This window comes from Halichoerus grypus, chromosome 6, assembly GCF_964656455.1.
Source record: "Halichoerus grypus chromosome 6, mHalGry1.hap1.1, whole genome shotgun sequence".
In the NCBI taxonomy this organism is placed as follows: domain Eukaryota; kingdom Metazoa; phylum Chordata; class Mammalia; order Carnivora; family Phocidae; genus Halichoerus; species Halichoerus grypus.
The window spans coordinates 56,940,522-56,960,124 of NC_135717.1; the positions used below are offsets into that span (position 1 = coordinate 56,940,522).

The 19,603-nt window shown below is 43.7% G+C and overlaps 1 protein-coding gene across 6 annotated transcripts in view; it reads left to right on the forward strand.

Annotated features, from left to right (window-relative positions):
• The first annotated feature begins 2,866 nt into the window (after positions 1–2,866).
• SLC39A12 (solute carrier family 39 member 12) overlaps positions 2,867–19,603 on the forward strand; it is a 70,315-nt gene continuing 53,578 nt past the window's right edge. For 2 of the 6 annotated variants that reach the window (XM_036097074.2, XM_036097079.2), the window contains exons 1-5: positions 2,867–3,002; positions 3,502–3,636; positions 3,921–4,264; positions 12,146–12,427; positions 16,401–16,608. In XM_036097074.2, the coding sequence (XP_035952967.2) occupies positions 4,004–4,264; positions 12,146–12,427; positions 16,401–16,608 (751 nt within the window). In that variant the 5' untranslated portion in view covers positions 2,867–3,002; positions 3,502–3,636; positions 3,921–4,003. Of the gene's footprint in view, positions 3,003–3,026; positions 3,351–3,501; positions 3,637–3,920; positions 4,265–12,145; positions 12,428–16,400; positions 16,609–19,603 lie in introns of those variants that run through there. The other 4 variants (XM_036097080.2, XM_036097081.2, XM_078075191.1 and 1 more) reach the window with 4 other exon arrangements.

Consider the following 19,603-nt stretch of genomic DNA (forward strand, 5'->3'; position numbering starts at 1 on the left):
CAGAACGGTAGGACCTCCTATTCCTGCCAGAGCTGGCCCCACAGGGAGTAGGCTGGATGCTGAAGAAGGACACATACATCCCTCCACCAAAAACAAAGCCTCCTTTCCTCAGGAAATTTGCTGGAAAATTGTTGAAATAAATATAGAAATCCATGATAACTACGGAAGTGAATGATGATCCCTAAAGTTGTACAATGCCCAACGTGCAGAACTGTACAGGGCAGCCCTGAACTGGACCCACCAGATGGCTCTATCCTGGTTTCAGTCTCTTACGTTGCTGCCATTTATTTTAGGTTTCCTGGTGGGCCCCTTTAAATTCTTTCTAGCTCAAGGCAGGGTACACATATAAAGACATTATAAAACCTGTAGAGGAAGTTTGAAACACAGGCCATACCAAAAGGCAAAGAATTGGAACTGAAGGAAAGACTGGTCAGTCCCACCTTCTCTCCCACTTCTCGTCCACTATGTCTTTCTGTGAGAGCACAAAGTGTCTGTATATCAAGACATACTGCAGATGAGCGTGGTCCCAAATGGGGCTAAATGCCTTGTAACTATCAATCAGGAGTAAATTAGCTCCTTCTTCATGCAGGGGGCTAGCTAACATCTGAAACTCATTACCCCTAGAGGTTGATTTGGTTTGCAGATACAAGCATGTTTAAGAAAGGTTGGTTTCAGGCAGGCTGCATGTACTAGCAGTTAAAGTTACAACCCAGAGTCAGGCCCACAAGGTGACGCCACCAGGTTCTGCTAAGTGTTCTGTTCCCTTATGACTCCTACTTTTTTCCTGCCGGCGCTCTACTGCTTGGCCGGACTTGGACCCTACATCCTGGGCTTCTGCCTGCCCCACCTGAAGGCCGCCTCACCAGGACAGGAACAGGACCGTGGCTGGTGGCTGACTGTGGGGTGCAGCAAGTCCTGGGGGCAAACGGAGCAGGCTTTGCCATGTGACATCAGGAGACAGTTCACGGCGGGGGGGGGGGGGGGGGGTCCTGCGCCTGTGGGTAGGCTGGGGCGGGTGGTGGGAGCAGCTGAGAGTTCCTGCAGGAGGTAATGGCCTCGGGCCCTATTAGGAGGGAATCTGTAGCCACGCGGAGTCGGAGACTAGAAAACAGGGCTTCCAGGGTGGACATCGGCACAGAGGAATCGAGAAAGGTTCCCAGGGTCTCAGAAGGGCCACTGTCCTGGGGCCCCAGGTTAGAGCAAATCAAGATCCGGCCCTGCTGCACCCCACAGGTCATGCAGTAAAGACTTGGGCAGGGAGGACAGATTTCAGAACCTGCCAATTAGGGCAGGGCTGGGAAGCCAGGGCTTAATTCCAGAAACAAGGCCAAGCAGAGGTACTGAAATGTAGCACGTGACCGGAGGACTGGGTAATGTGCTCAGTAGGTTTTGGACAACTTTGCTTTAGACACCTCCCAACCAATCCCTGAGACAGATAAGGCAGAGGTGGTCCCCCCGGGGGTGGGGGGTGGTCACAGGCGATGAGCCTGAGCTGCAGGTAGCTTTCTCCATGCTCCTCTGCCCCAGCCCACTCCCTTCTCTGACCCGATTTGGGGCTCCAGCAGGGGAGCTCTGACCCGCTCCTCACTCCTCTCTCTGCTGGACTAATGAGTCTTTTTTTTTTTTTAAGATTTTATTGATTTATCAGAGAGAGAGAGAGAGCACAAGCAGGGGGAGTGGAAGGCAGAGGGAGAAGCTGGCTCCCTGCTGAGCAAGGAGCCCGATGCGGGGCTCGATCTCAGGACTCTGGGATCATGACCTGAGCCAAAGGCAGATGCCCAACGACTGAGCCCCCCCTGGACTAATGATTCTGGACACTGACTCTCGCTCAGCTCACCAGAGAGCTCAGGAGAAACACGCCAGGTCCCTTCCCTTGACAGTTGAGGTGAATCCACGTGCTGTGATGTGTCATTGAAGAGAAGCTGGGCATTTCTGGGAGCTTTTGCCTCCCCTGTTCCTATGAGTGTTACAGCATTCTCTTAGGTTGTCTCCCACTGTTGCTCCCAGTTTTCACATCGTTAGTGACAGAGAAGACGGATTCTCCCAACGTCTTTCTCTTTTCATTTCCTCTGCCTCCCACGCCAAGCCCCACTCCCTCCATACCCAACCCGGGAACTGAACTCAGAACTCGGTCCCTTCCCTGCATCCTTCAGCATCACTTTGTCTTTCACGTACCATGTGCCATCTACATGCACTCTGTCCATTTTGAAATTGTGGGTTTGAACTTCTCTTACCTCCTCCACAATTTAGCACTTTGTTCTCTCAGTCATTGTTTCCCTAATAATTTGTTGGGCTTACACAGGGCCTTGCGGGCCTTACATAATCGCTTCTGCCGCAGACTCTGGGACCAGAATATATTTGCTAAATCAAGTTCCCCACTTCCATTCACTTACTTCCCAGGTAAGAACTTTATGCCTCCAACAAATACTTTTCTTCTTGTTTGAAGACCTCTTTTTACAGATTTTCGAATGTCTTAAGTCTTTTAAACCTCTGCACCTTATATAATTAAGGCTTTAAAGAGCTTATCTTCTCAACAAAACTTTGGCTTGAGCATGGCTAAAACAGTTACAGAATCAACTGGAAAGGAAAAAAAAAATCTTGATCTAACACTAAAGCCTTTCCATTCTGCAAGGTGAAATCCTTTGACCTAGATCTGTCCCTTAAAAGGCAAGTGACTGTAAGAAATTCTAAGATTTTCTTAGACTTTTAAGAGCATTGGTAAATATTGATATAAAAAGTCAGGTTCATTAGCCACTTTTATTTGATTTTCCTGAAAACCTGCCAGACAGAAAGTTCTCATTTTTATCCACCTTCATTGTTACCCCCAGAGCAGCTCTCTCCATGGCAACTGAAAACTTCTCTGGGTTGAAATAATCCTCTCCAGCTTCCAGTGCACAGTCAAGGAATTTTAAAAACACAGGACTTTGTAACCACAAAATACTCTCCGAGATTTAAAAGGCCACGGAGCTCCAGATAAATAATCAGTTATCTTTCTTCTAATGGTAAGCACCACGTTTAGAAATGTTTGTCTCATCTTCTGTCATTTTTTAAATGCTAACATAAGAATCTTAAACTCTCTCTCTCTCTCTTTTCTTAACTGTAAAAGTAATCCCAATATCTCTGTTACTACCCCCACAGTCACCATTAGCTCATCTCTGTGCCAAGATCTGACATGAGATGCTGTTAACATTTTGCAGTCCTTGAGCAATCGGTTGAAGAGATTAATTTTTTTGCAGAAAGCTGATTGGCTCTCAAGTTGTCCTTCATGCCTTTAGGGACCATTGAGTATGTGGATTTATCATGGCTCTTGTGATCTTGAAACACTCGGGCTTTTCTGCTACTTCGTCCTCGTAATAAACAAAAAACTAAAAAATGATGAGTGTTTTCTGGGCATGACTGTTTTCTTCTAGTGTCCTTCCTTAACTAAAACCGTCTCGTTCCATGTGATATGGGTAATTTATTGAAATGTATTTTCTGTTTATTTTCATCTACTTACTTGAGCGATGAGGACCACCCAGCCCTGGGAGTTCTACTTTAGGATGGGATAAAAAGAGAGTATTTCCTGCCTGGGTCCTAGACTGGTACCACCTTGCAGGATGAACAGAGAAACTTCTTCTTCCTAATTCTGCTCCTCTGGTGAGTTTAGAGAGAGGCAACCCCACAAACTTCTTGGCTGTTCTATAGTTTGCAAAGTCCACAGCCCTGAGCGCAATCCCACAAACTTCTTGGCTGTTCTATAGTTTGCAAAGTCCACAGTCCTGAGCGTTGCCTGCTGTTTGTGGTTATAAATGACCTACAGACGCCCCGCTGTTCAGACCCCGCTTGCCATTGCAAATCAGCTTAGCCACCCCATTAATGAATCCTTTCAAACACGGTGCAGGCACAATAATTAAAGCCTTTCCTTTTCCCCTTTACCGCAGAAAGTCCTCTGATTACAAGCTGACACCGACAGCAAGCCACCCAACTCCATCACACACCGACTGGAGGTAAAGGAAGGGTGGAAATGGGCTTCTGGACAAAGCTTCCAGTATTGGGGGTGCCATTGTTCCTTGTCCTCGGCCTTGTTCCCGCTACTGAGACGGAAAGACCCTCCACCCAGGATAGCGGCGGCACCTGGAGCCCCGGCCACCTGATGGAAGTACTACGAGCTCTGTCTGCTGGTGACCCCCCACCCCTGAACCATTCGCGAAGCCTCATCAAAACATTGCTGGAGAAAACTGGCTGCCCACGGAGGACAAACACAATGCAAGGAGGCTGCAGTCTGGTTAGTGCAATAGGATATGGGATCAGGTACCAGGGCGTGTTCAAAAAACAGTGATGGCGGGGCGCCTGGGTGGCTCAGTCCGTTAAATGTCTGCCTTCGGCTCAGGTCATGATCACAGGGTCCTGGGATCGAGCCCCGCATCGGGCTCCGCTCCCCGCTCAGCGGGAAGTCTGCTTCTCTCTCCCACTCCCCCTGCTTGCTCTCTCTCTCTCTCAATTAAATAAATAATATCTTAAAAAAAAAAAAAAAAAAAACAGTGATGGCTTCTCTAGCCCTTTACTTCAGTAAAGCAAACTGGAAATGCAGTTCCCCCGGGGGCGGTGCGGTGCCGTGTACTACGCCCACCGCTAGGGTACCGCCAGTCACTCAGCGTCCTCTGTAGAGCAATTCAAAACAGGGAGAATTTTCATTGACTAAAATAGCAATGTTTAGGGAAGCCTTTCTGCAGCCCTCCAGCATGTTGGGAGGTATTTAGTTGCAAGTGTGAACTTTCAGTTCTTTTTGTGTGTGTGTGTGGTTGCGGAGCACTTGTGCATCACTGGTTAGATGCTATTTGTTTCCGGGAGCAGAATGATAGTGATAGGATATTTGTCTAGCATTGAATTTTTTTTAAGTACTTTATCCTGGTGTTTTCTAGTATGTTGCATGGTGGGTCGTTCATGAATTGGATAATCATCCTCTTAAAAATGACACATCTGAGGGGCGCCTGCGTGGCACCTTCCGTTAAGCCTCCGTTTCTTGGTTTCAGCTCAGGTTGCAATCTCAGAGTCATGGGATAGAGCCCTGCGTCAGGCTCTGAGCTGAGTGCGAATCTGCTTGAGGTTCTCTCTCCCTTTCCCTCTGTCCTTCCTGCTCGTGCTCTCTCTCTCTCTCTCTCTCTCAAATAAATAATCTTTGAAAAAGAATGACACATCCGGTCTGGGGGAGCTAAAATGAGGCCTGTGGCTGGTGGGCCCGACTCCCAGCTTTGCCCTGGTCTGCCCCAAGACTCTCAAACCCTGTCCACACCTCAGCATTGCCTGGGCTGCTTTCACCGAATACCACATTCTGGCTTCTTTCTCCCTCCATAGAAGAGATTTAACTTGCCTGGAATGGAATTTTTAAAAAATCCTCCGCAGACGGCTTTCATGTAAAATCCACATTAACATAAAGTCAGCATCTAACCTAAAATCAGAAAGTCTCCATGGGTGGGGGAGGCATGGGGGGACCACCAGAGGCAGGAGCCCATATTGTCAGACGAGAGCAAACAAGAACAAGCAGAAACACTATTCACCATCCCTTTCCTGATTCAGAGATTTTTTTTCAGAATGAAATAAATAAATAAATAAATGAAGACATAAATAAATAAATAAATAAATAAGCAAGCAAATAACTGCCTCCAGCAAAAAAAAAAAAAAAGAAAGAAAAGAAAAAAATTGGCAGACTTTCTCAATCATGCTTAGTTCTAGAGGAAACATTTCCTGGCCAAGTGTTTTGTTTTTTGTTTTTTTGTGGGGTTGTTTTTTTTGTTGTTGTTCTTGTTTTTCATGACAGAAGGGTCTTACTAATAGAATTTTTTTCTCTGCTCTGTGCAAACAATAAATAATTTGATAATTAGTGAAATTCCCAAAGGCTCCCAGAGAAAACATGTGTGATAATAGGCAACTCATCTGTAATGACATTAATTTATATATATAGCAACATAAGACTTCCCCATGGAACTAACTTGGAGTCATATCTTATTAATGTCCTCTGAGAATTTGCTTCAGGGAAATGTTCTCCTCTGATGACATCAAGTGCCTTATTAAGGCCGGTTGAGTATTAGTCTAGCTAGGGCCAATGTAAACATGCAAAATTATTCTGTTTTTTTTGGGGGGGGGGGCGAGGTTGTTTTGCACTTTTTTGTTTTCCGTGACATTATCAAGCATTTGGCCAATTTAGCTTCTGTTTGAGCTATTTCTTTTCCCAGGAAGTGAAACACTTGTCTTTAATAGCCCTCTTGTTGCTGCTATTTCTCAGTGGAAAAGACTGAGGTTAAAAAGAAGGGGGGGAGCAAATTTCCACTTGACCTGCTCAGAGGGCTTCACTTCACCTGAGTCCCCCATAAGCGAGGATCCCACAAAATCTCTCCTTGTCATTCGTAAAAAAGCCAGGGAGAAACAGTGTCCTATTGGTTTGACAAACAACTGCATTCTGGCACAAACCACAGCTCTTCTGCTGGTTGTTGAATCTCTTATGTCTTTTTAGGGACTTTGTCCATTTAGAGGCAGGGTTTGTGTTAGAAATTCTGTGGTAAATAAACTCTTTTTTAAAAAAAAAAAAAAGGAAATTCTGTAGTAAAAAGAGGGCAAGGGGGTAAGTTCATATCCCTAAATGTCTGGGGAAAAAAGAGGGAAGTGGGTGTTTTAAATTCATGGGGAGAAAAAATGTTCCCAATTTTATTTCAGGTTTAGGTAAAAACTGAATGAGCGTGTGTGTGTGTGTGTGTGTGTGTGTGTGTTTAAATCAATCTGCAGTATCTGAAAGCAGTGTGCATTTAAAAATTAATCCATTCAAGCTTTAGCCTTTGAAAATGGGTAGTCTTGGCCTTTTTTTCTTTTTTTAATAAGAAGGGTTAGAATGGAGTTTTAATGAATTTAATGAGGGATTAAGTAACTCTAAGAGAATAAATTCCACTTCAATTATGGTGGGAACCATGACCCTACATGGGTTCCAGACGTGGTGAAGGGATAAGAACCCAGTGTCTGGGGTCAGCCAGCACTGGGCCCAAATCCTTGCTCTAGTACCTTCTAGTTGTTAGGACATGTTGAACCTCAGCTCCCTCATCCATAAGACCCCAGTGCTAGTTCTCTCCTCAGGGAGCTGTGTGTGAGGACCACATGGCCATGTGTGAACAAGCTGGGGCACAACAGCTCAAGCTCTCTCTGTCCCCTCACATTTCCTGTACATCATGGATGTGACCAACCCCTTTTCCCAGGGACCCTGGAGCGGTGCTGCTGAGAAATGAGATATTCTTCAGCATCCCCCTCCTGCCCCATCCCCAGACTCCCTGCCCCCCACTCTCCCAGGGGCTTGGGGGTTTTTATCCAAGATCTCTAGAAGATTCTCAGACACCTTCAAGGTAGAGAACCACTGCTTTAAGGTCCTGCATTTAATTCAACCCCCCCCTTGTCATTTCTGTCACAGGATAAACAGGGGACAGCTCAAACTTTATCTTAACTTGTTGATCTAACAGGTTTTTCTTATCTCAGGAAGACTTATCTCTGTCAGTCGGAAATGCCACAGAATCTGCTATAGACCCACAAAAAGCCAGGGCCTGCCATTAGCCAACAGCCTTCCAACTCTTGGTTTGGCAGGGAAAGGAAGAAACATAATTTCCTTCTTATAGTCAATTATAAGACCCCCCAAAAAAAGACCTTATAAAAACCTAAGAACTTGAGGGGCGCCTGGGTGGCTCAGTCGTTAAGCGTCTGCCTTCGGCTCAGGTCATGATCCCAGGGTCCTGGGATCGAGCCCTGCATCGGGCTCCCTGCTCAGCGGGAAGCCTGCTTCTCCCTCTCCCACCCCCCTGCTTGTGTTCCCTCTCTCGCTGTGTCTCTCTCTGTCAACTAAATAAATAAAATCTTAAAAAAAAAAAAAAACCTAAGAACTTGAATAAGGCCAGTGGATTTGTCCATAACCCAAAAGCGAATTTAAACATCTTTGAATCTAAAATCTTTAAAGATTATCTACAAGGGTGACAGTTGCCCTATTAACGCAGAAGAAAGATTTCCTACTGCTTTTTGTCACTGGGGCTCTCCTAGCATTAGCGGTGAATGAAACTGAATGAGGCAGCTGGGGAAGGCCATCTGATTTGACTCTAGGAATCCAGAATCTGTGCCCCCCCCAAAATCTTATGCCTCCACCTGACAAGATTAAAGGGAAAATCGATGGATTATTCCTGAATGAGTCCCTTCTTCTTTAACAAAGAATCACTTCACCAGAGTTAGCGCCTTGGATGGATCTCGATACCTAGGGGGTGGAAGTATTTGCCAAATTGTGCTAGACATCCTCTCCCAAACACAACCCAAGCCACTGCTAAAAGCTCTAGCCACTGAAACAAATCTAGTGATGATGAATTGGAAAGTCCAGTCCCCCACCCACCCACATAGTGCTTTCTGTCCTGTCAATGTCTGTTAGTTCTTCTGATGTTCCTGACGGTAGACTTTCCTCAAGCCACTGCCTTCCATACAAAGGTAACTTCTTATGAGTCAAATATCATTGAAAGGCAGAAAGTTTTCAGCCCATGGTCATTTGATTCCCAACTGAGCTTTATTCAAGCAAGCCTCAGAAAATTGAAGCAAGGTTTAGCTAACTTCTGTCCATTCAAGAGGAAAGAAGTCTCTCGTCATTCAAAATGAGATGCTCCGCAACTATTTAAACATTTTCAGTCAGAAATCAATTTACCTTCCATGTTCTATGCTTTTCACAAACCATTTCTTACCTTGTTTTCCGCTGCTCCAGGCCACATCCCTCCTATTCCAATCCTAGTGAGGTACATTGAAAAGGAACCACAAATGGAGAGGGGTCTCAGGCACCTCGGATGGGATGAAGGGTGGCCACGTTCTCTGCTGTGTGCTGTCAACCAAACCCTGGCCACATGTGCCTGGTCTGGTGACCTCGTGGAAGTCCCATTTCTTGTCTCACTGGCACTTTTTTCCGACCTACCCAGCCCTCCTCAAACAACCTGAACAGCACTTGACAGTTTGTCAGCAGGAACTCATTCAATCTTCTCATTGTACGATGTTCTCATTGATTTATATTCGAGCCTTACCCATTCCTTGGTCTCCTTTTTTTTTTTTTTTTTTAAGATTTTATTTATTTGAGAGAGAGAGAGAATGAGCACAAGCAGGGGAAGGAGCAGAGGGAGAGGGAGAAGCAGGCTCCCCACTGAGCAGGGAACCTGATATGGGGCTTGATCCCAGGACCCCGGGATCATGACCTGAGCTGAAGGCAGACACTCAACCGACTGAGCCACCCAGGTGCCCCCAATCCCTTGGTCTCCTAGTTGATCTCTTTTCCTATCAAACAGGAGGGAGAGAAAATTACTGGTTGAAGGGGCTGCACATTAAGTACATAGGTGGGTCTACAGCTTACGTTCTTCGTGGCACAAAACAAAGGAATAAGAGAATAAAACCTATCATTTGCAGAGGAGGAATTATTAGCTTTGTGACCTTAGGTACATTACTTACCCTCTCTTTGACTTGGTTTTCACATATGCTATAGATATACCTTCCTTTTTTTTTTTTTTTTAAAGATTTTATTTATTTATTTGACAGAGAGATAGAGAGAGAGCACAAGTAGGCAGAGGGAGAGGGAGAAGCAGGCTCTCCGCGGAGCAGGGAGCCCGATGCGGGGCTCGATCCCAGGACCCCAGGATCATGACCTGAGCCGAAGGCAGCCGCTTAACCGACTGAGCCACCCAGGCGCCCCCTAGATATACCTTCCTTATAGAAGGAAGACATAACTCATGCTGGATTCTGTGCATTATCCTTGCATACTGCACAGAAATGTACCCATTATTCACTATGCGTTAAATAATTGGGTTATTGGTATTCTTAGTGCTTAACAGTATGCAGAAATATTTGGTGGGTTATCAAATAAGCTGAGGACATTTTGTTTTTCCATTTAAAATAATGGAATAATATTCTTACCATCAAAAAATTCATTATCTGACTTTTTTTCCAGAACCAATTAGATTTGTTTTTTTAAAAGATTTTATCTATTTATTTGACAGAGAGAGAGCACAAGCTGCAGGGAGAGGCAGAGGGAGAGGGAGAAGCAGACTCCCCGCTTAGCAGAGATCCTGATAGGGGGCTGGATCCCAGGACCCTGGGATCATGATCTGAGCTGAAGGCAGACGCTTAACCGACTGAGCCACCCAGGCATCCCACCAATTAGATTTATGTACTGAGGAATGCTTGAATACCTAAGGTGCTTAGCACTGTCCTGGGCACATGGCTTCCAATAAAGGATAGCTGATATTACCAATAGTTTGGTTTCAGGAGGTTATATGTTATTACAAAGAATGGCTTGATTACACTTTTGTTTCAACTGATTCACCTCCTTGAGTCTTGGCATCAGTCCTGCCAACAGCTACCAACCCATGAACTTTTCTTGTGGGCTAACCAAGAAACAGAAAAGGGCTGGGTTGGTTTTGGTGGTTGAGCTTAATAGTCACGTTGAGTTGGTCTTGTTGGGAAGCCTGTTTGCTGAGCTTTTATCCCAGTGCAGTTGAGTTGGGGAGAGAACGGAATCTGTATGGCTTGTGAAGAATGTGATGAATGCTTTGCTTTAGAGACAGATGACATGTTTCTTCCTGACTCAGATGGTATGTCCCAGATGTTAGCCAGTGGGACGCACAGCACATGGAATGAGGACACCTGAAGCTTCCGCCTCAGAGAATAGATTAAAAGATATTCTAGTAAATTGTCCCACAGTGGGAAAAAAAATCCCTTTGGGGGGCTCGGGACAGGCATCCATGCCTTCACTCTGAGGCTGAGGCTGTGCAGTGGGCTGCTTCTGGGATCCTAGGAGAATTCTTAGGAGCACCTCACTGTCTTTGAAGCAAGGCAGCTCCTGTCTTGTCAGGAGAGCTTCCGTTCCACAACCCTGTGTGTATCTTTTTTCTCATTGTCCCATCACGTTACCCAAAACACCTTCTGCCACGTAAACTTCCCAGATGAGCCGAGCCAGGCGTCGGGGCCGTGGGTGTGAAAGAAAGAAAGCATCGTGGAGGTATTTTTAGCAATTGTCGTAGGTAGGGTAAAGGCAAGGCAGATGGCATTCATTCATTCCATTTCACGCCTCAGAAGTGCTAGGCATTGTGCTCGATGCCAAGGATAGAACTGCGCACAGACAAAACTTGGTCCTAATGGACCACTTGTTCTCAAGGGAAGAGAGAAAATAAACATGGAGAGCAAGCAATTTTAGAATACTAGTGCCACGAAGAAAATAAACCTGCCTTATGCTGGAGCTGCCCCTAGCCCCTTGTGACTGTTGGGCACTTGATACGTGGCTCGTCTGAACTGAGACACACTGGGAAGTGCAAAGTACACACCAGATTTTGAAGACTTAGCCTGACAAAAAGAATGTCAAATAGCTCCTAAATAATTTTTAAAAATTTTGATGACATATCAAAGTGATCCTATCTTGCATATATGTTTCAATAAGGTACATTATTAGATAAGTTATTAAAATTAATTTCACTTTCTAAAATGTGGCTCCTGGAAAATTTAAAGTGATGTGTGGCTTATCTCTGTGGCTGGGGTCCTGTTTCCATCAAACAGCGCCACACTGGAGAACATGGGGCAGGGGTTGGGACGTCCTACTTTGGATAGGGTGTTTGGGAAGGCATCCCTGAGGGGGTGTCACTTTAAGCTAGATCTGAGAAATGAGGGGAAAGAAGACCTGAAAGGTGGTGGGAAGGAGCTTGGTGGGACTGATGGAAAATCACAGGGGCAGAAAGTTAAAGAGAGGCGGGGAGAGGCTAAGGTAAGGTAAGGGAGGGGGTAGGCAAGAACCAGACCAATGAGAAAATTGTGTAGAGCTTGGATTTCATTCTAAATGCAATGGGGCATTCCTTTAAAAAGCCAAAGAGTCTACTGGTTTTACTCCAGGCAGCAAATGGACAACTGGAGCTAGAAGGACTACTCTCAGGGAATAAGGGCTCCGCAGGAGCGTATCACTGATGTATAAAAGTCCAACCTGAACTCTCTTATTAGAAGCTGACTACTGGGGCTGCCCACATTCCCCTCGTATTCATAAAATAATAAGCAGGGGAGGACCGGTGGTCGTTAGTGTTCTAGGACTATTTGCTAAGCTTTGTTTCTCCTTGTGTGTTATTTTGTGTTTTTGGAACAGTGCTTTGAACCAGATGCCCTGTTACTAATAGCTGGAGGAGATTTTGAGGAGCAGCTCCGAGAGGAAGTGGTCCAGAGGGTTTCTCTTCTCCTCCTCTATTACATTATTCATCAGGAAGAGATCTGTTCTTCCAAGCTCAACATGAGTAATAAAGAGTATAAATTTTACCTACACAGCCTCCTCAGCCTCAGGCAGGACGAAGACTCCTATTTCCTTTCACAGAACGAGACAGAAGACATCTTGACCCTCACCAGGCTGTACTTTGACACTTCTAGAAGCCGGGTAAGAAGGCCAAGGTGCCAGCTGGCTGTGCTGCTAAGATACGGTCCCCGAGCCTTGTTCCCTGTCACTTATTTATCCCCAGGACAGCCAAGGACTTTTAAGAGAGGGATTTGTGAGTTTTAGTTATGGGATGTTAAGTGATGTCATTTAAAACTCTGAGTATAAAAGGGGGAGATGGGATGACTAATTATTGTAAAATGAGTTCCAGCCAGAAGGTGGGTGGGTGGGCAGGAAAGCCAGCTGACGGGGCAACTCTCTTCTCCTGAACATGAAAGTGAGTGAGTCACGGCTCCTGATCGGTCTCCAAGGACTGACCCACGTAGGGGAGGGCATCGTGCCTATTTGCCTTGCCGTCTGGCCAGGGAAAAAGAAGGCGGGACCATTTGAGAGCGAGGAATTTATCATTAGTTACTCCACCGGAGAAACAGCTTGCAAAAAGCATTATTCATGACCGTCAGCACAGACAATATCCCTTCTGCAGCTTTTGATTCGTGCTGCTTCGGTTCAAGGGGTCTCTGGAAGTGGTTTTCTCTCCTCAGGGCTCCCACTGTGAGGAACCAGGCGTCTGGTCTCTTCTGGCCTTCCTTACTGTTCCAGCAAAAGCTAGCCTTTCAATTACCTTTATTAACTTCGCAGTGGGAAGTCTGAGCGGATAAAGTGCTCTGAACATTAAAAAAAAAAAGAAGTTTTTTAAGCCACATTTTCTTAAAGAATCGAGCAGCCACCCATGCATTTTGAAGAGTGTTGTGAGTCATTTTTTTTCTCTTGAATTTTTCATTGACATGTGTCTCTGAGCTGCTGTAACAAAAATACCATAGATTGAGTGGCTTCTACACAATAGAAATTTCTTTCTCACAGTTCTGGAGTCGGGTGAGAGCCCCCCCATCCTGGTTTACAAGAGACTATCTCCCCACATGGTAGAAGGGATAGAGGAGTGCTCTGGGATCTCTCTTATAAGGGCACCAATCGCATTCATGACGGCTTCACCCTCATGACCTAATCACCTCCCAAAGGCCCCACCTCGTAATACCATCACAGTAGGTGGTAGGATTTCAACGTATCAGTTTGGATGGGGGGACACAAACATTCAGTCTATAGTGATGTGTATAGGTGTATTTGATTTTTGACCTCAATTCTGGCTCCTGGGAGCCCCGAGGTATCTGTGCGATCATGCTGTGGCCTAATGACCGGCAAACACATCCTCCAATTTGCCGTAAAAGCGTTTAATTTCTCTCGTGATTGGCACACAGATGGAAAGACTGTTTCCGAAGGACTGTGTGGGCATCACTCTGGTAACTCTCATCTCATGAATCTCAAAATAGGGCCATATTTTTGTTTCCACTTCCAATTGAGAAAATAGGTTCCTTTCTAGAATTCAGTTTCTGCTTAAATAAGGAAAGAGGCCCACATATAATTTCTTCGGTGCAACATCTATATGATACAAGATTGGTTCAAATTAGCCACTAGGATTTTAGTCATCCCATCTGTTACTGCCTTTTGATGCAGATTACGTGGGAATGAGAACCCAGCACTCAAAAGCAGATGGTGTGTATATGTTCAACGCAGATTTCTGGTTATCCAACACATACTGCAAATACCTGGGCTTCCAAGTGTATGTGAGATTAAACATTCCTAGAGCAGAATAAAATAATTCAATATTATGGGTAGGCCTACTTTCTCCATCTATTCATTCAAGAAGAATTAAGAGCTCTTGTTGGGTTGTAACCCTGGCTAGGCCTTAGACCAGTTGTCTCCTGGAGGATGGCACTGTCATCCTTTAGCCCATTTATTTGGGCTAGAATTCCCTTAGGAATCCTTAGTCAGTCAATCCAGACTTTTACAGGAGGCCAGTTGGCCTCTCACTGGAGGATGCCACTCTCTCCGACTAGAGAGTGTGAGGTCAGAGAAGGTGCTGGTAGACCAGGCCCACCACCACCAGCATCTCTAGGTCTTGGTCTGCACAGGATTCAGCCTCCATAGGTGAAGCCACTAAGGCTCCAGGTAGGCCTTCACCAGCTCAACAGAAACAGCTCTACGCCGGAGTACCCTAATCCAGCCATCCTCCCTGGTGGCGCAGAATGTACATATCCCTCCATTCCTTCATTTTCTTTTGTCCAACTGTTGTTTAGCTCCTTGACTCAATCTCTTGCTCCCAGCACTCTCTGCTCTTTCCACTGTTGGCTATTACCATGATAAATAAACAGGGATCGGTATAGACTTCTCCACTAACCCTGACTCTTATATGGAGGAATAGTGGATGGTATTACTGTCCTACAGTTGATAAACCCAGAAACCTGAGCCATTTTTAACTCTTCAGACTCCTTCACATTTTCTTCCAAGTCCTTTGTAATATTCCTCAAATACATCCACTTCTTTCCATCTCTAGTGCTACCATCTGAGGTCAAGAAATACCTTGGGTTAATCAATAACTTCTTTTATTTTTTTATTTTTAATAATTATTTTTTTTACGATTTTATTTATTTTTCTTTTTTTTATTATGTTATGTTAGTCACCATACATCACACCATTAGTTTTTGATGTAGTGTTCCATGATTCATTGTTTGCATATAACACCCAGTGCTCCATGCAGAACACGCCCTCTTTAATCAATAACTTCTCAACTACACTCCTGCTTTTAAATTCTAGCCCTGGCAATTTATTCACTACTTTGCCACCAGAGCGATATATTTCTATAACATTCCTTATTGTATTATCCTTTTGTTTATAACATTAATGGCTCCTCTGGAGCCTTTAGGGGGAAAGTTTTCATGACACTGAGTGTAAGCCTCTTGCCACCTTCTCCAGCCTACTGTCTGTCAGATGCGCAACTAGACACTGGGTCCAACAATAGTAATACTAAGATTAGCTAACTGTGTCTTATGTACCAGCTACTGTATTAAGAATTTTTCATGCATTAGCTCATCTAATCTTAATAACCTTTGTGGTGGGCAGCATTGTCCTTTTTTACCGATAAAGAACATGAAGGTTAACAAAGTTAATCATTTTGCCCAAGGTCACTCAGTTACAAATCCAGAGATAATATTAAAGCCTTATCTGTCCATCCCAAGCACTATGCCATGGAACTCACTTTGATGATATGAAAGTCCAATAACCCCTCATCCTGTGTTTCCTTTTATTTCTATATACAAGAGGAAGAGTATTTAAAAGCACAAGCTATGGAGTCAGATCTGAGTGCGCACTGGGTGCACACTCCGTTATTGGCCTGGTGATCTATGTAAAGAGTATCCACTGCACAGAGCTCTGGGAGAATGAAGAGAGAGCATAATATAATGGACTTAGCATAGTGTCTGGCACATAATACGCACTCAATTCACTTTAAATGAGTGAATGGATATACTAGTGGAATGCAAAGCAAGATTCTTGCCTTTCAGATGCTCATAATTTAATTGAAGAAAATTGATGTGCACATGGAAAAGATCCTATGTCTGATGGGAGTTCAAAGAACACAGACTGTGCTAGCTTTGATTTGCACTTAGCACACATTGAACTTGAGACTAAAGGCGGGGTGAAAAGAGAAGTTTTCTGTGATGACACAATGCACCAGAGCCAATGTGAAGTCAAGGTCGGGAATATAGATTTGGAAGTCATTACACTGCAGGCTCTTCTTGAAGCTGGAGAGAAACAATTCACCAACTGGAAGGTCATGAACAGTAAGAGCAAGGGATCTTCTTGGAGAAAACACATCTCTGAGGGAGTAATGAGAAAGGTTGGGTAAATAAGGACCGATAGGATGGGAGTTAGAAAATCCAGTGTCAGGGTGAATAAAAGAAACAGGAATTTTCCAAACAGAATTCTGAAACTAGAGAATGACGGTATTCATGTTCCTACAAACAATTCAGACCTCTTAAAGGTAAAGAACTATTTCTTGTTTTTTGGGGAAATCCTAGAGATATTTTAATCAAAATGACTTTAGAGGTTCAAACTTTTCTTTTGACTGTGTATCTGATTTCAGTGTATGGGAACCAAAATGCTTCAGGAAAAATCTGGAATAGTGAGCAGTGACGGTGCTGATGAAAATACACTTCCTCAGCTGGCGGCGACAATCATCGCTTTGTCCCTCCAAGGTGTTTGTCTGGGGCAAAGGAACTTGCCTTCCCCAGACTATTTTACGGAATATATTTTCAGTTTTTTGAATAGTTCAAATACTCTCCACCTCTCGGGTAAGGATGCTTTTCATGAATTTAACTCCCAAGTCATACCTACTAAATGAATTGTGCCCAAAAGAAAGACTGATGCTTTTTGATGACTAAATTTGTTCGGGTATGTTCTAAACACCATTTTATCTTACCATGTTGTGAGACAGCTCAGACTTTTCAAGGCAAACATGCTATTGTCTCTATGTGGTGATGAGGCAAAAATAGGGACTTGGATCATTTGATGGTGGTATTGTGGATTTAGAGCCAAGGGAGAGATTTTTATGAACTGCTCTAAGTACTAATGAACACTTTTCGACTTAGTACATAGCCCTGAGCCAGGGGTCGCAAAATATTGCATAAGAATGATGGAATAGTATGCCAAATGGTGCAAGAACCTTGGTAGTGTTTGCTTGTAACTATAACAGTAAACTATTTAATTTTAAATAAGTCATGTGACCTGTCCTTTCTGGCTACATTCATGACTGCCAGCTTTTTGGAACTGCAAGGTAAAATGGGATGCTGGGAATGGAATCAGAATGTTTGTTTTGCACATTTCTTTGTCCTTGACAAGACATTAAAAATGAAATGAATTTTAATTTTTTGGTAAGATTTATTTATTTATTTTAGAAAGAAAGAGAGAGTGAGTGGGGGGAGGGGCAGAGGGAGAGAGAGAATGTCAAGGAGACTCCCTGCTGAATGTGGAGCCTGACTCAGGGCTTGATCCCACAATCCATGAGATCATGACCAATTGAGCCACCCAGGTGCCCTGGAAATGACATTTTTAAAATCTGTATCAAATTTGTACACCAAGGGCTCCTGGAGTGTCGCATAAGAGCTGATGCTGCTCCCGACACACTTCCTCTTGCGAAGTCACAACATAAAGGGAGATGTGAATTTACCAAGGGACCAACAACACCCGTGATCTGGATAAACCCCCCAAGTCTGAAGGGATCGAGAGCTGTAGCCATACAATTCAGTGTTGAACTTTCCCTGGACCTATTTGCCCAACAATTTGAATGACAGATGTGGTTTTCTACAGTTCACTTGCATTTTCTGTTAGAAGTCGAAATATAATTAAATCATGTTGCCTAGCTGTCGTGCATAGGAAATAAGCCAGGGAAAGTCATGTTAGGCAGAGAATCATTTTGAGGTGGGAAACAGGAGTTGGGAAATTTTAGCAGTGCAGTTCCTCTTGCAACTGGAGGAGGGCAAGTGATTCCATTTTTCAAATGATGTAAAAATTGGAAGGCTTTTGAAGGCTCGACCACTCTATGAAATAGGAGGTGATCGGACCACAATACAGAAGACAGAGGCAAGGTGTGTAGATATTGATCATTGTGCACCTTGGTTAAAAAATCCAAATAACTACCCATGAGAGATCTGCAGTATCACCTATTTGAGCAAAAACCAGCCACTTTACACTTTGAGCACTCAGAGTTCTATTTCAGCATGCCATTCCATCTCAGCGCCATTAGGCGTTTTAGAAGCCATGAGGCATTTTTTTCTCTTATAGCTGCCCCTGAGCTAGGGCGCTGCAGCAACTGATTGTATCTTGGGTGAAAAGAAAGTATTCTAGTTTTAAGTGGTTTTTTTTTTTTTTTTTTCCATTTAAAATCCAGCATAGTGAACGTGCAGTGTTATATTAGTTTCAGGTGTGCGATATAGTGATTCAATTCTATACATTACTCAGGGCTCATCATGATAAATGTATTCTTTATCCCCATCATCTATTTCACCCATCCACCCACCCACCTCCCCTCTGGTAACCATCTGTTTGTTCTCTACAGTTAAGAGCCTATTTGGTTTCTCTCTCTCTCTCTGTCTCTCTCTTTCCTTTGCTCATTTGTTTGTTTCTTAAATTCCTCTTATGAATGAGATCATATGGTATTTGCCTTTGACTGACTTCATTTTGCTTAGCATTATACTCTCTAGCTCCATCCATGTTGATGCAAATGGCAAGATTTCGTGTTTTTATGGCTGAGTGATATTCCACTGTATATACATACCACATCTTCTTTACCCATTCATCTATCAATGGACACTTGGGCTGTTTCCATGATGTGGCTATTGTAAATAATGCTGCAATAAACATAGGGGTGCATATAACCTTTTGAATTAATGTTTTCATATTCTTTGGGTAAATATCTAGTAGAGTTACAGGATTATATAGTGGTTCTATTTTTAGTTTTTTGAAGAGTCTCCATACTGTTTTCCACAGTGGCTGCACCAATCTGCATTCCTACCAACAGTGCCCAATGGCTCCCTTTTCCTCCACATCCTTGCCAACATTTGTTGTTCCTTGTGTTTTGATTTTAGCCATTCTGACGGGTGTGAGATGCTATCTCATTGTGGTTTTCACTTGCGTTTTCCTGATGACAGTGATGTTGAGCATCTTTTCATGTGTCTGCTGGCCATCTGGATGTCTTCTTTGGAGAAATATTTGTTCATTTCTTTTTCCCATTTTTAATTGGATTATTTGATTTTTTGGTGTCAAGTTGTATCAATTCTTTATATATTTTGGACACTAATCCTTTATTGGATTTTCATTTCCAAATATCTTCTCCTATTCAGTAGGTTGTCTTTTAGTTTTTTTGATTGTTTCTTTAGCTGTGTGGGAGCTTTTTATTTTGATGTAGTCCCAATAGTTTATTTTTGCTTTTCTTACCCTTGCCTCAGGAGACATTTCTAGAAAAATGTTGCTATGGCCTATGTCAGAGAAATGACTACCTATGCTCTCTTTTAGGATTTTTATGATTTTAGATCCCACATTTATGTCCTTAATCCATTTTGAGTTTACTTTTGTGTATGGTATAAGAAAGTGGTCCAGTTTCATTCTTTTGCATGTAACTGTCCAGTTTTCCCAAGACCATTTGTTGGGGAGAATTTTCCCATCGCATATTCTTACCTTCTTTGTTGAAGATTAATTGACCATATAATCATGGGTTTATTTCTGGGCTTTCTAATCTGTTCTATTGATCTATGTGTCTATTTTAGTGCCAGTACCATACTTTTTTGATTA